Source organism: Eurypyga helias, unplaced genomic scaffold, assembly GCF_000690775.1.
Source record: "Eurypyga helias isolate BGI_N326 unplaced genomic scaffold, ASM69077v1 scaffold12888, whole genome shotgun sequence".
NCBI lineage: Eukaryota > Metazoa > Chordata > Aves > Eurypygiformes > Eurypygidae > Eurypyga > Eurypyga helias.
Window position 1 is genome coordinate 17,750 of NW_010269052.1, and position 15,590 is coordinate 33,339.

At 46.1% G+C, this 15,590-nt stretch overlaps 1 protein-coding gene across 1 annotated transcript; it reads left to right on the forward strand.

The window, feature by feature from the left end:
* Positions 1-2,372: 2,372 nt before the first annotated feature.
* ACVR2B (activin A receptor, type IIB) lies at positions 2,373-15,232 on the forward strand (the record flags this gene model as incomplete). Its single annotated transcript, XM_010157970.1, has 7 exons — positions 2,373-2,651; positions 6,372-6,481; positions 7,842-7,993; positions 9,125-9,268; positions 10,354-10,497; positions 11,389-11,537; positions 15,118-15,232. Coding segments are annotated over 7 exons (1,093 nt in total), but the record flags the coding sequence as incomplete, so codon positions are not given.
* Between the last annotated feature and the right edge of the window lie 358 nt (positions 15,233-15,590).

The window sequence follows — 15,590 nt, forward strand, 5'->3', positions numbered from 1 at the left end:
TGATTTAACCAGTATTTAGCAAAAATGCTTAATCTGCCCTAACAAAGCATGGTGTAAGTATCAAGAGAACAAATATCAAGGCTTTAACAAGAAGTGTCAATATTGACACTGTTCTGTGTTGAGGGATATTGGTAGGTTGTTTTTATTATAGTAAGCAACTTGTCAGAGGAAAACTCAGATGGAGCTTTGCAAGTGCTGATAAAACCTGCAGGTGCTATTGAAATTGAGCTCTTGTTCGTGTGTGCTTTGAATGTAATTTCCAGTTTCAGAAGTCAGCTCTATGACTTTCTTGTAGCCCTCCTCCCTTTCAGACTCTCCCATGATGCAGATTAAACATTCTTCTCAAAAAAAGTAGTATTGAAGGATTGAACACCTCTTACACTTGCAAACAGATCTTTCAAGTCTGAGTTTGCTCCATGCCATAAAAATTGTCCGTCGCTGATCCCGGTGTCAGTATCAGGTTGGACACGTTACCCCTAGATTGTGCAGAAGCCATGGTATCTCCTGCTACCTTCTTGCAGTTCCACTTGTGCCCCGTGCCAGGTCATCTGCATTCCTTAGCTGATGCCTGTTGGCAGCAGAAGGTTGATTCCCTGCAGCAGATCAGGCCACATTCATGAGCTTGGATGCAATCTCTAGCTCAAGCGCCATCCATGCACTGCAGAATTGGAGGTGAATCCTACCATGAGGTAACAGCTTGGAGACTTGGCACCTTGAGGAGTTGCAGGATGTAGAAAGGCAAGTCGGGCTCCCCCTGGCATCCTGCGCACTTAGGACAAGTTATTTAATCTCACCGTGTTGAATCCTTAGTTGGAAGTAACACTCCCTTCTCCGTCTGGGTGTTGTGAGGGTACTTACATCAGTAGTGGTTGGGTGTTCAGGTATGGAAGAAGGTATCTGAGGCCTGGAATGGGTGTCTGTGCCCAGGCTGGGTGTTTTCACTGCTGGCTGTATGCCACTCACTGCTCAGTGTCTTCTGAAGACTGAAATGCATCACCTTGTACAGACCTTTTAGAAGTGACAGATTTGCCATGTTGAGTGGGAATCACAGGCTGGGTTGCATTTAGATTGTCCAGACGTGGACCTGACAGCCTTAATCTCAACATTAAAGGTTGCATGGCCTTTAGAGAAGATAGGGTCATGAAAGAACTGCAAAATTTTCCGGCCATAAACTTTGTTCTGCGCTTTGCAAAGGTCTGGCTATTCTGGGATTGCAGCACTTTTCATTTCACCGTCCTGCGGGACCCTTTCATGTTTTCTACCCAGTTGTCAACACATTTTATTGGGATACCTACGCTTTCCATGATTGCAGTCCATCAAAATAATGGCCAGGTCTGGCCTTGCCTTAGGTTGGGTAATCCCAAAGAGACATGGCTGCAGGGCATCTAAGGATTTACAAAATCACAAGCTTCATGGTATTTTTTTCTGGGTGTGCGCTTATATGTCGTGTGTTTGATTCATTCTTCTTTTTCTTGCTTTAAGCTAATCCTCAAAACGCCTTAAAGCAGAATATTTCCAAATGAAGAGAGGGTTTGTAAGGCTTAGGACAAAACAGGTCACCTGCAGATATCAGCATTCCCTGAACTTGACTCCGTTTTTAATGGATGTGTCTGTAATCGTGTTTCAGTTCTGTGCCATGGTGGCCATGTGGGAATTGTCCACTTGGAGCAGTAGAAACTCTTGGTCCTTTGGTACAAGGCTTTAGTGGGGGAAGGACCCACAGGCTATGGAGTCGCTTTGGTTTGTGGTGGCCAAACATTCATTTAGGGTGACCAGAGTTGTTCAGGGAATGGAGTTGCTTTTTGCTGAAGGTCTTCCTTGGGTGGAGAGGTGGCGTGAGCCATGGCAACTACAGCTAAAAGCATGGCATTTATCATATGGAGACTTATCCAAATAAGCCTGAACTGGGATCTGAGTGTGGAGCAGGCATGGGTCTGGCCTTCCTCTGCAGAACGAATATTGTTTACTCTCAGTTACATCCTAGACGCGTAAGAAACCATTTATTTTTAGGTCATGTTTCCCAAACTAGTGGTGGAGAGGGAGGGTAACTCCGTTGCGTGGCATCCCAGCAAGTAGCCCCCCAGGAGGTTGCTTTTCCTAAACAGGGTTTCCGTGGTTAGAAAATGCTGCTTATGGGTTGCCTTGTACATCCCTCGGTTAGAGTCCTATGGCTGAAGCCCTAGCCAGAGGAGACCTGGGGCAGTCCCAGCTTGGCTCTTGACTTCGCCATGAACTGCTGTTGTGAGCCTGGGCAAACCTGACCTCTCTGTTCCCCACCTCACACTAGCAAAGGAGAATAACCCTCCACACCATGCTGAAACTCAGATTGATGAGCTGCTTAGCTCCCAAGGAGGCAAATGCATCACCTAAAGCAAATCCACCGTCTCCTGGGATCTGTTTCTGATTTTGCTTGAACGTACTTGGGCTTTTAATTTTGCTTCAGGACCAGGCCATGGGGAGGCCGAGACAAGGGAATGCATTTACTACAACGCCAACTGGGAATTGGAGAAGACCAACCAGAGCGGTGTGGAGCGCTGCGAGGGGGAGAAAGACAAGCGTCTCCACTGCTACGCCTCCTGGAGAAACAACTCGGGCTCCATCGAGCTGGTGAAGAAAGGCTGCTGGTTAGACGACTTCAACTGTTATGACAGGTAACAGCCTTACGTTTTTTTCTGAATGGAGGTTTAATTGTTCCTCTAAGTGCAAAGGCTCGTGATTTTTGCATTGAGGAAAAGAAAGTCCAAGTCAATTGGCCCATTCATCCCCTGTAATTACTTCTATTGCTAATGCAGCGCTCAGAATTGTCACTTATTTGCCTTGACTTTCTAAATAGAAGCTGCAAAAGGCACTTTTAGTTGTTGTAGTTTTTTTGTTGTGTGTGGTTTTTTTTCCTTAGCAAAGCTTTGATAATTCTGGCATGCAGTGAAAAACGTGTCCTGTACCATCAAATGAAGAGCAATGTGTTCTTCCAAGAGCATTTGGCGATACAAAGAAAAACTTGGAATCATTTGGAGCTCTCTAGAAAAGCTCAGATATCTGGGGGTGGTTAGAGGTTGAGATATTCTGGCGTTGGTGATGTTGCAAAAAGTTTCGCTGTTCTTCATCTGAGTTAAGAGACGGGCCAGGAGAAAGAGTGGGGCAACAAAAGCAGTACGCGTGTTTGTGTGTCGCTGCCTGTAGCGAGCTGAAAAGGAGAGAGGTTTTTGTAGTACGAAGGTTCCAGCCTCATTAAATAGCTGGGAAAATAAACTAGTCTTTCTCATTCCCCTTGATGCAGTTCTGCAGAGGGGAAAATAATTTCAGCTAAAGAAAACAGCCCTCAGAAGTTACACCATTTAAAAGGACTATGCTCAGTACCTCTGGAGTCAGTGTTTCTGTTTAAAAAAAACCCCCAATGACCAACCAACACAAACCCAATCCTTCGTAATTAATAAGGACATCAGACATAAAATTCAGGGATTTCCCTTGGTATAACACCAATATAGGTTATTCTCACCTTTATGCAATTTCCAGCTGAGCATCTTTGTGCCTTCTGATTCTGAAAGTTTTAGGATGTCGGGTCCTAAGCCATGGGGCTTAAGCTGGGACTAGATTTGTCCCATGGCTGGAGAGCTTTCTCCCTTTGGCACTGCAAACTATCCCTGCTTTTGTGCCCACTGGCTTAGTTTATCCTGACTGTGGGTCGTTCCTCATCTTCCTTCTATTATTAGCACTCGGGTTACTTTCCCACCGTACCTATTCCCTTGCCAGATGCACAGCCAAGCTCTATATATAGTTAAATTTTTATTCTTTCCCGATAAATCAATCCTCCTTGGCCCATTAGTCATCTTAATGCCGATCCTTCTGAGAACAGAAGGTCACTCTAGTTTCCTACTTCCAAGCAGAAGTGTTTACTGTAAACAGATTTCTCCTTTCAGTGCCTGCTCTCGTGTACAGTGACACTTGTATTGTCACTGAGTGTCTCTGTGCAGGGATGTAGTGGTTCTTAAACTTTGTCATAATGTGTTGCTCTGTTACAACAGTAAAAAGTTTCCAGGGTTCCTCACAAGCCTTTTTGCAGCCCCAGGGTTGAGCATCCATTATCCTGCAGCCTGATTCTTCAAAGCCGCAGTTCCAGGGCAAAGCTGAAAGATCTTCTAAGAATTAACAAACAGTACAAGTGTTGAAAGCAACATTTGAAATAAAGGTTAGCTTTAATTAAATAAAGGCTGTTTAAATGGAGTCTGGGTTTTTTTCTCTCTTCCTTTGAGTGCCCTCAGCAGTCTTTCACGCAGGTAGTGTTGCATCCCATGATGGCAAAAGGGTCTAAAAAGATGATTTTTCGATCGACAGTGCTGTGCTTATGCCCTTTATGTCTCTCTTCACCACCTTTGGATGCTGAGCTCCTGGGTGCAGCCTCGTGAGATGCACCTGTACCTGGATGCAGGGCACAATCCTGCTCTGCCAGGCTGCAGCTCCTCTGGAGCACAGGCAGCACATGCTGGTATGTGCCAAGCGCTGCCTCCTTCTAGCTGGAAAGTGAAAAATTCAGGAGTGCAAGGGTTGGGATGTTTAGGGTGATGGCTCCTTCCTCTGTTCTTTATCTTAAGGAAACAGGAACATGGCACATTTACATTTAAGGCTGTAGGAAAAAGGTAGTGTTTAAACATTGACTTGCGTGCTCTTAGTTTATTTACACAGTCCCACCGCAGAGGTCGTGTTCACCTTCCCTTGAAGGGCACGTGACCCTCCACGAAACGTGCCTTCGCTGCCATAGAAAAATGTGTCATTCTCTCCCACTGTCTCATCTGTACTATTTGCTAAGTATAACATGTCGTATGTACCTGGATGGCTGCCCTGAGCGCACACCAACTCAAAGACAGGGATAATGAATTGCAGATGTGGAGCAGGCTGTTTTCGCTCATTAGCTTGATTTCTTAACCAACAGATTTAGCAAAGGATGTGTTTTCTATTGAAGACTCCAATACTGATGCTGTTAAATCCAAACGGCTTGTTATCCGATTTCACGAGAAAGCGTTTGGAAACATTGCTTAACTTGTTGAAGCATCTTTGTTCATTTGAGTAAGTCAAATAGCTGGTTTTTTTATTTGAAGTTTAAAAACGAAAAGCCTCAAAAACAAACCAAGTGCTTCCCAGCTGAGACCTTGCATGAGACATTTCAGCTAAAGCCACTTTTTCCCCCCTCCCCCCCCAAAAAAAGGAATAAAGCACCAAAAACTACCCTGTGCTGCGATTGAAGGGAGTCCTTTCCGTTCTTCTCGTGGCAGCACGTCCGTGATACCACAGAAAGGAAGGCTTGGCATGGGTTCATAAATGAGTAATAATGTCAAACACATATGATTGTTTTGCTACTTCCTCCGAGTGGTCGAAGGAAGGAAGTTATGCATATAATTTAGCTGGGCTTCAGGAAATAGTTTGATACAGTTCTCTGCGGAGAGCAGCTCTGCAACCCTAATAACTACAAGCAGAGGCTAACATAGCCAAAGGTGGCAGGGAAGGGAAGCAGGCGTTTAAGGAAGAGAAAGAAATGACTGCTAGAGCACTGCAAAAATCACTGCACGTCTCTTTCGGCATTGATCTGCGGGAGAGGGAGGATGTGTGGAAGTGGAGTTGGTCTGATCCATGGAAGTCCCCTAACACCTTGCACAGTGTGGAAGGAAACCTCAGTGGTGAGAAGGCTGTAGCGCTACCTGGATAACAGGCAAATACAAAAAACGAGAGCTGCAAGCTGATTTTCGTAAAAGCTTTTGTGCAGGATTAAGGGTTTTTTTTAAAGGAGATGGCACTTGAAAATTAAACCTTTTTACAAAAAAACTCCAACCCAAAACCTGCAGCCCCCCTCCTGCCTGCAGCAGGACTGATGTTGCTGCTGGTGTCTGGTGCCCTTCTAGCGCCTAAACTTAGTGATGTTAAAGGCTGGGAGAGCAATCCTGGTTCAGCCCTCGTCATACGTCCTTTATGGCACAACCTTAAATTGCCTGATCAAATACTCCCCTTCCCTGACAGCATACATACGGGCTGTGGGAAGGTCACTGTTCAGGGAACGAAGCCTCTCTCCATCGTTTTTCTGCTTCTCAGTCAGTTAGCAGCAGCGGCTGTTATTTATTACTCGCCATCTAATGCCTTTGGTACATATGGAAGCATTTGTTTCCTGTACGGTCTTTTCAAGGGTCTTTGCAATCCACGGAGTGTTTGAGTGCCAAGTTGTTTTCTGTAAGTGGAGCCTGCCAATCTGTGCAATGCAGCAGCAGGAGAAGGCATGTGGAGAAGACAATTTGGAGCAGGTCAGCTCCCAAAGACAAGAGGCAGGAGTTGGCTGACGTTGTTTTTTCTCTTCCTTCCGTTGCCACATCTGTCCCTCCCTGGTGCAGGCAGGAGTGTGTAGCCACAGAAGAAAACCCTCAAGTGTTTTTCTGCTGCTGCGAGGGCAACTATTGCAATGAGAAGTTTACCCATTTGCCCGAAGTCACCGGTCCAGAAGGTGAGTGACTGGTGTGGATGGTGAGGAAGGGATCTTCCTCTAGACCCAGTTTGCGATGACTTTGGGCTGCTGAATGTTAAGCAAAAAAATAGATCCAACAGGACACAAAGCACCATTTTGATTGCAAAGTCCAGAAATCTTTTTGCTGGAGTTCTTTAAGAGTAGTTTTTAATTGTTGTCCAATTCTACGGGCAAAGTGTGCTGTACTAACACCTCAGGCGTGATCACTAAGGATTAGGTATTCTTTGTGGTGGACCTTCACAGTGGGATCTCACAAAACGAAGTCCCACACAAGGGGAAGAGGGCAGAGTGATTTATACAGCATGGATCAAGACTCAAACTCTTAAAAGGTATTTGACACCTTCTTCGTTAATTTTCATAGGTCTCCAAATACCTTGAGCATCTGGGATTTTTGCATTTGATTGCTATTTTGTTGGTCTGGGGATTGAAAGGGAATGGGGGTGTGTGTCAGCTTTCAGAGTTTGTGGGCATACTTCAAGGAAGAAAAGTAATAGCAAGTCCTTCTGCAGAGGCTAATAGAAAAATGATGATTGTTTTACCTGTAGGCTTGCTGAAGTATCACTCAACAAAAATTATTAAAGCAGGTGGATCTTCTCCTTAGGATGGTTTCTTTCACTATCAACAACCTGCATTTACTGAAATGTTCCAGTAGACCATTATCAGATTTTCCTGGGCTTTCCTGTTAGGTTTTTAATTGTTTACATGGGTTTTATTATCTCCTGTTATTAATGTACCCGTAGCAACCTAGTAGCAAATAATTCTTTCTCTCACAGTTTTTTGTTTAATTTGGCAAGTCTTGCTATTTTTTCCTTCCCTGTCTCCAACATAGCAACATGGCTCCATTTAGTATTCCCATTGTTTGTGTCTCAACTGCACTGATGTAATTTGGAACAAGAACTACTGTGGGAATAGTGCATTTGATTGTGGCTCCGGCAGCATTATACTAAAAACTGACATCTTGTCAATCAGTGTGCAAGGCAAAGCAATGCTGCGAGGGATTTCGTGCTCGCTTAATACATTTAGAAGGGTTAAGAGGAGGAAATTTTCTGCTTTTATGTATCCCGGCAAGAAATTCCCATCTTAAGTAAAGGTCAGATAGAGGCTCAGCTTGCAAAGTGTGGTTTGGACCATTGTAACTCCATTAGTAATAGACATAGGGAAAAGAGGAAACCGTGGAACCTCATGAATACTGTTGGATGTGATGGGACATGCCACTAAGCACTGTCAGCTTTGGAGTGGAAGGAAGGATGGGGTTTGATTGCGTCTGGACTTGTCGCTGACAGTGCTGTTGCATGCCTGAAGGATCCTTTCCATCATTGATCCTGCTCTTTTTCCGCAGTCATATATGAGCCGCCGCCACCAACGCCCTCCCTGCTCAACATCCTGGTGTACTCGCTGCTCCCCATTGCTGTCCTCTCCATGGCCATCCTCTTGGCCTTCTGGATGTATCGTCACCGCAAGCCTCCCTACGGGCACGTTGACATTAATGAGGTGAGGGAGAAACCATGAGGTTTTTCGAGTCACTCCCCTGGTTTTGGATCATACAAAAGGCCTGGAGGCTGCTCAGGAGGTGTTCACACGCACTTTTGCCTCCCTCTTTTCAGGTGGCCTAACTTGTCTTCTCTGTCTTTTTGAAGTTGGTGGTACAGTTGGCCTCCATGGCAGTATTAGCATCCCCTGTGAGCCTGATGGGTTTAGACAGGGTCATGACCACATCCAGGGTTCCTAAGGGATGGAGTTCCACAGCCCAGCTTGGTGGCTATCCTTCCCCCCAAACACTCAAACCCCAGCCTTCCAGAGGAGCAGAGATCAAAGAGATGATCAAGTTCCTACCAGCTTTATGGAGCGAGGGGAGTTGCTTTCCCTGTTGAAGCTCAGTTTTTACGAGCCATCAGAGAAGACATGCAGAAGGTCATCCTCACGGCCCAAAGCCATCAGAAACTGGTCCTTGCTGGCTCTGCTGTGCCTTCAGGTTTCTTTGGAAGGGGCGAGCAGCTACCTCTCCCTCCCTTCTCTGCCCATTACAGCCCATATTGTGAACCTTTCCCATCTGAAAACAGATAGGACAGAGCTCCCACCCCACGTGTCCTGCGGAGTTGCGTTGTTCTCCTGGATGAACACTGAGTTTAAACAGATACGATCTTTATGATGCTGACAGACCTGTTTACTGCCCATTGCTAGGGTTATGTGAAACACGCCTAATGAAGTGCAAAGCAGTGGGAGGTTTTAGGTGCAGTTTGCTGTTGGGTTACAAAGATCAAGAAGTTCCTACTTTTGGAAGGAGGTAGCCTTGAGGTCACCGATGTTTTATAGCCTAAAATAGCTTTTGCTTTGAAAACATAGAAGAATTCAGGTTTTGCCAGAGGATGGCAGGCAATAGTTTAATGCAAAAAAGTGACTCTTGGGGACGTAGATTGTTATATATATTCTTTACATATACCCTGCAAAGCAAGATAAGGAATATTGGGCTGCTGTTGATGCAAACAGTACATCTAAATAATTAGTATTAAATAAAATGTTACTTCTTTACACCTCTTTCCTCACATGCAGTCTCTCCATCCCTCCCTTCCCTATGTTTTACATTCGTGCTTCAGCTTGTGACAATGTTTTTCTCTCGTGCAGGACCCCGGCCCACCACCCCCTTCTCCCCTCGTTGGCCTAAAGCCTCTGCAGCTCTTGGAGATCAAGGCGAGGGGACGCTTTGGCTGTGTGTGGAAGGCTCAGCTGATGAATGACTACGTAGCAGTGAAAATCTTCCCTATTCAGGTGAGAATGGCATTGCATTAGGTTCTCACTCGTCAGGCTTCCTCACCAGTGCTGAGATGCTCTAAGTGCCTGTGGAGGTGTTTGTAAGACCATAACAAAGATGCATTTGGACTCGTCTGCTGGGGAAAGAAGTACAAAGACCATCCCTTCCTACATTTTTCTCTGTGTTACCTCATTACCAAATGCTTCCTGTAGTAGCAGTTGTTGCAGGAAGGGCAAAGACAAGCACGTTTTGAAATCTACAGGGTATTTTAACTTGGCTGCAAATGTCCGTGTTGTTAAAGTTCAGTGAGGCAGCATGCAGCTGCAGTGCCCAAAGTACACACAAAGGACCAAAGCCCTGGCTTTGTGTGTCCTGCCTGGGCAGATTATAAATCCAGACCCGAACCCAACAAACAGTTTACAGAGGCACAGCCCCGCGCTGTGAAAGCTAATTGCACTGCAGCCTTTCTCTCAGCTCACGTCTTCTGCTCGAGGAAACCTTTGAACGCTCCTGACTTGACTCTCTAGGAACTGCAGATGGAAAGAGAAAAGCAATCAAAAGTCAAATGACAGAGGAATGACTGAAAACATTTTCGTGCTTCTCCGCTATCTCCTTTGTTAATTTTTTGCTCCGTATTTGTTGTCACAGTGTTGCTAAAGGAGATTTGCACATCTTCTGTCCAAGCCAGCTGTGACCCACTAGTAAATATTCAATAGAGCCTAGATTAGATTTTTGCAGTCGTAACAATTACAGCCACGATGCAGATCTGGGTGCTGTGTGCACAGGCTTTATCCTTGCAAGCATCCTTAGGAAATCTTGAAAAATCTTTATTTCTCAGCGAGGTTGGGTTTGGATTCCTCCCCCCTGTGTGCTTTAGGAATATCTGAGGATAGTTTTGGAGAAGGGAGACTGAGAACGGCAACTTCCAGTCTTTCTTCAGCATGTACCCTTTAGAAAAACAGCCTCATTTTGAAGGGATACATCACATCCGAATGCCGGAGGATGATATTAAGAGGAGCGTGAGCAGCTCTGACTGAGCTGAAGGAGCTGTTTGCTTTAAAGGGAAGCGTGATCTTTGATGGTACATTTCTCTCTGCTTTAGGATAAGCAATCTTGGCAGAGCGAGAGGGAGATTTTCAATACTCCTGGCATGAAGCATGAAAACCTTTTGCAATTTATCGCAGCAGAAAAAAGAGGGACAAACCTAGAGACAGAGCTCTGGCTGATCACAGCTTTCCACGACAAGGTAATGTATCATTGCACGTACGTTTTGAGAAAACAGAGAGGCAGCTGGTTGTGAAGCAGCAGGATTTGGTGCCTAATATTCTCCCAGAAGCTGTCCTGTAATCTATCCAGTCTGTCCCTGGTGAGCCATGGCTCAGTGGTAGTGGAGAACTGCTCCTGCTCCCGCTCATTCTAAGGCTCTTCCTTTAGCTTTCAAAGCTTTCCTGCACAAACACAGGATTAATAAAGGTGGGACTTGGGGAGAGAGAGAGGCACAAAAGGCCACAGCGCACGTGTATGGTGGTCACCATCTCTTAATGTGCGTAGGTGAGCGTGTAGGAGTCAGGCGTCGCAGACCATCACAGTCCCAACTCACCCCTTGAAAATGGGCTCTGTGTTTGCTTTTGAAGCTTGGGGTATATCTCCTGTTTCATGGATTGCTTTGGTTATCAAACATGACTAACACTTAAAATAAAACAAACACACGCAAATCCAGGCTTGAGCCAGCAGCGTTATCCCTCCGTTTAATCCAAGGTCTCCTGAGTCAATCATTGCCACAACCAGCTGATACGATGCATCATCTTCTTGCATGGAAGGCTTTCCCCTTTCTTAGGTTAGATGAATTGCTCTGTTTTGAGATGATTTTGTCCCTTCCATACCTCCCTCCCCTTTCCTGGCAGAAGTTAGACTGCTTTTGGACATCCAGGTACTTTCTGTGCTGTCAAGGGCTGAGGACTCAGGAACGTTTCTGAGTTTTGTTTCTGCTTTTTTTGTTGTCACTAGTGATTTTTCCCTCCCTGTTAAATCAAGGTTCAGATTTCTCAAGCACTCATTAAAACCTAAACTGATGAGTTGGCACATCTGTCACGTAGCAGGGTCTGCGATTAAGAACATACGATGTCCTGTTTCGCAGGGCTCTCTGACGGATTACCTGAAGGGCAATATTATCAGCTGGAATGAGCTCTGCCACGTTGCAGAAACAATGGCCCGGGGCTTGTCCTACCTTCATGAAGATGTCCCTTGGTGCAAAGGTGAAGGACACAAACCTGCTATAGCACACAGGTATGGCCTCTTTCATTGATGCCATTCAAGTGCTGTGTTCAAATGTTCACAACCTGTTTCCAATGATGCTGTTGAACGGAGGAGGAGATTGTGCTTTTTGGAAGTAAATGCCTTTTAACCCAACAAATCCTATGCTGAGGCAAGAATTTTTTTCACCCACACATGAAACGGTGAAGGGCAAGTAAGCGTTTTGTCTGTGAAACAGTCACTGTGTTTGGTTGGTATTGGTTTATGGCAAATGTCTGAAGGGTAGGTGCTTCCCTCTTCCATCAACTCTTCTCCTGACATGTAGTAGGAAGGGAAACCTGGTTGCTGCAGAACCACTCATTGAAAGGGCTGTGCTTGATAAATCACGTTATAGTCCATGAATTTCTATGGCCAAACTAAGATTTGGACCCTGTTTTTCCGTAAGCTTTTTAAGACGGATAACTCCACTGTGTGTTCTTCCGCAGAGCTTTTGATCATTAGGTAGGAAGTGGAAAAACCGTGGAAATGCAGAAAATGGCTGCTGTTTATTTTTCACAGTGGCTTTGTAGTGCCCATAGCATGCCAGGATGCTTATGAGAGAGACCACAGGAGACAACCAGGGTGCCTCTGAGACCTCATGGCACACGCTTCAACCCACCTGGGTGGCAGCACTGCGGGGACAGTGAGAATCCAGAAAGAAGTGGGTTAAACCATCCTCGTTGCAACCATACTTGTTTTAGCCCTTCTCCGCAGCCCCACATTGCTTGCCCTGGACTACAGCATCGCACCGAGCAGTTTGCAAATGGTGTGGCAGGAGGGGGGATTTTTCCAGAAGGGATTTATGTGGGCTACACACCATAATCCATGGCCGTACTCCCCCGCCACCCACTGCGTTTCATCTGGGAGGGGCTTAAACCCCACGTCCAGCTGCAGCAATCTGTAGCCCATCCAGCGGGGCCGTCTTCGTGTACGGCAAGATAATCCCTGGTTTTGCAGGGGTGTCCCTGCCCCCTAAACAACCCCCCTCCCGGAACCTGAAGGTTTCTGAGAGCTGGGAGCTGTTGAAAGAGCCTGCAGCTGCCTTTGTGCTGCTCCTGGAGCTGACCCCTGTGTCCCTGACATTTGTCCCCATGGAATAAAGGCAGTGGTTTATACATGAAAATTCCTGAGGGTGGGGAACAGAGAAAGGCTATAGAAAGGTTTTAAAGCAACAGATCGTGCTCATTAGTGTCCCCATCCATTTAGCAAATGATAAAAGATGGAGAATGCACCATTTCTGTGAATTTAGGACATACCTACGGAAGAGGGATTTCAGGACACGGGATTTTCCTTGGATTACCCCACTCCTTTTAGCTTCATTCTCGTTTTAAAAGAAAACGCCAAATACATTTGAAATCTGGGGGCTGGGGGGAGGTGTTTTTGAATGGCTTCACACAAGGCGTGCGGAGATGCTGGAGTTGCCAGGTGGGAGTCCCCGAGTCACTGTTGGGCAGGGGTTCAGCCAACTCCTTTCTGGCCCCCAGCACGACGAGGAGGATTAAGGTTATGGGATTGCTTGTTGGTGCGAAAGTGCCCCCACGTGGAAGCTGAAAATAAAATCTCCGGTGACTGAATCGAGTGAACGTGCCCGCCGTTCATAGTTTGCTCCCTCCCTTATTCCCCACTTTCAAGCATTACACGGAAAATGGTACTTTTTTCTTTTCAGGCCACTTTTAGGATGGTCTGATGCATATGATATTAGTGGGAATTCTACTTGGCATGTCTTGGATTGGGTCTTTCTCCCTGTCCTGGATATGTTTGCATTGCAGCTCATACATGCTGGTTCAGAGCAGTTTGTGGAAGGAAGGAAAATATGGAAAAATGGGGAAAAATATGGAAATAGGGGAAACAAACTACTACATCTTTATGCTTCCTTTTATCTGTTGCATGCCCAAAGGGCGGTACGGGTGAACAGCAGCAGCAAGTGCCCATACAATAATACTGGCTCACATCTCGCATCACTTCGGAGACGTATCATTCAGGCAAACTGATAATTTCTGTGTGGTCCTTGTTGAGCCACTGTTTTACAAAAATCTTGTGCACAATCTGTACCAACCTGGAGAGCATAATCCCCTAACACTGACCGAGCAGAGTTCTTCATCAGTGTCCTAAGCCTGTGGGGAAACTGCTATAGCGCGGAAGCAGTCAGTCCATGCTGTAGGTAAATGGTGTTTTTCTGTGGGGTACAAAAGTTTTGCAAAATTGTACTGTGTCCCTAAAAAGCCTGTGTGTTCCCTTAAGGTGCTGGAGGCTGGTTTCTGCTGGGGTTCCCTGGCTGTCTGATGCTCTCCAACTTCACACCCACTTCCCCAGTCTTAATCCTCAAGCCAAAAATGCCCATCACACTGTTTAGCTTAGAAGGGAAAAATCCTTTCCTCTGATTTTTTTTAAGCTCACAATCAGGGGCTGGGTGGTACAGGCTGATTTTTGCTTGCGGTGCTGTGAGCTGGTGCTCTGGCATCTGAGGCCACAGCGAGCAGCCCTTCTCTATGGTCCAGCAGTTTCTCTCTTCCCAAAGAATTTTGACAGGTCTCTCTAGTGCGGAACAATTGTATCTGCCCTCATTAATTATTTTGTGCAGGCCTGCAATGTCCTGCAATCAGCAGGGTCACCGAGTGAATTGATGATAGGGAAATTATAATGCTGAGCATACAGGACAATTGCCATCTGCTGTCTAAGGTCTGTAATTTAATTACATTGCCAAACATTCCTTTTCAGATGAAAATGCGGGAAGCCCGGGGAACAGGGCTTGACTGGTTAGGCATCTCGACCCTCCTCCACCCTGCCTCTCCGGCCCCTGCAGATTTACCTGAGCTGCCCTGAAACAGCCCTGCTGCAGCACAGGACTGACACAAATGTCCCCTTAAAGCCACCTTCAAGCACAGACCCACCATCTCTCCTGCAGATACTTATACCTGCCCGTCAGCTGCCTGGTCCCATCCTGACGGCTCAGCTGAGTGTGGGCTCACCCCCTCCCCTGCTTGCTTTCCCACCCTCCAAATTCTCCAGGGATGATCAGTACAGCAATTAAAACATAAGTGTAATAGATGACTGTGGCAGAAGTCGGTTGAAGTGTGTAGTCAGGATGAACAGAGTCCCACCAGCATCTGCTAATTTCCAGAAAGATCTGATTTTGTAGAGAGGGGCAAATATTCTTACTAGGATAACGAGTAAATTCACCCCCTGTCTTGCATTACATATTGGGAGTGAGAAATGTGAGAAGTGCCCAGAGGTGGAGGCTCACAGCTGGTGCTCGGAGCAAGAAATGGTGCTTTATAATGCTTGCTCTAATTAAAACACTCCCTTTGTATCACTGCTTGCTTTTATTTTAAGGTTAATTCACTGTAGACTTCGTCTGATTCTGCGCTGGGCAGCACAGGGCTGCTTGGTTGTGTTTTAGGGACACAGGCAGTGAGGGGCAGCTGAATTTGCCAGCGCTGGCCGTGCCGGGGAAGGAAGGAAGGAGCTGATTTACTGGGGGTTGCTGAGCCTGTAGACGTACAAAGTGTTGCAATGTGATTTAGACGCGTGCCATAATAAACCCTTCCTAAACTTGATTCTTGCTTGTCCGTAGGGACTTCAAGAGTAAAAACGTCTTGCTGAAGAACGACTTGACGGCGGTGCTAGCTGATTTTGGACTAGCTGTACGGTTTGAACCTGGAAAACCCCCAGGGGACACTCATGGACAGGTAATCATTATCGTTAACAATAACATTTTAAAAAGTTGGGCTTGCCGTAGCTCCTCAGGAGTGGGGGGTAGTTTGTATAGCTGCATTTAATTCTCTTGGAGATACGTATTTTCCATAAAAGCTTGTGCTCAGACATAAATTCCAGGAGCTGCTTTGATCTGGGTGAGCAGGGAAGAGTGCTCAGACCCTCCTGACCTCTGTGCAGGTAGAGTCCCCCCAGCCCTGGGGGCAGGCGACTTCTTCTTTCAAACACAGGACTTGCTGACTCTTTATTGTCTTGGTATTAAATATTAATACTCCTAGAATTATGCATTTATTTTGAAGAATTCAGCCAGGCTGGCTGCTTGGGTGACCTTTA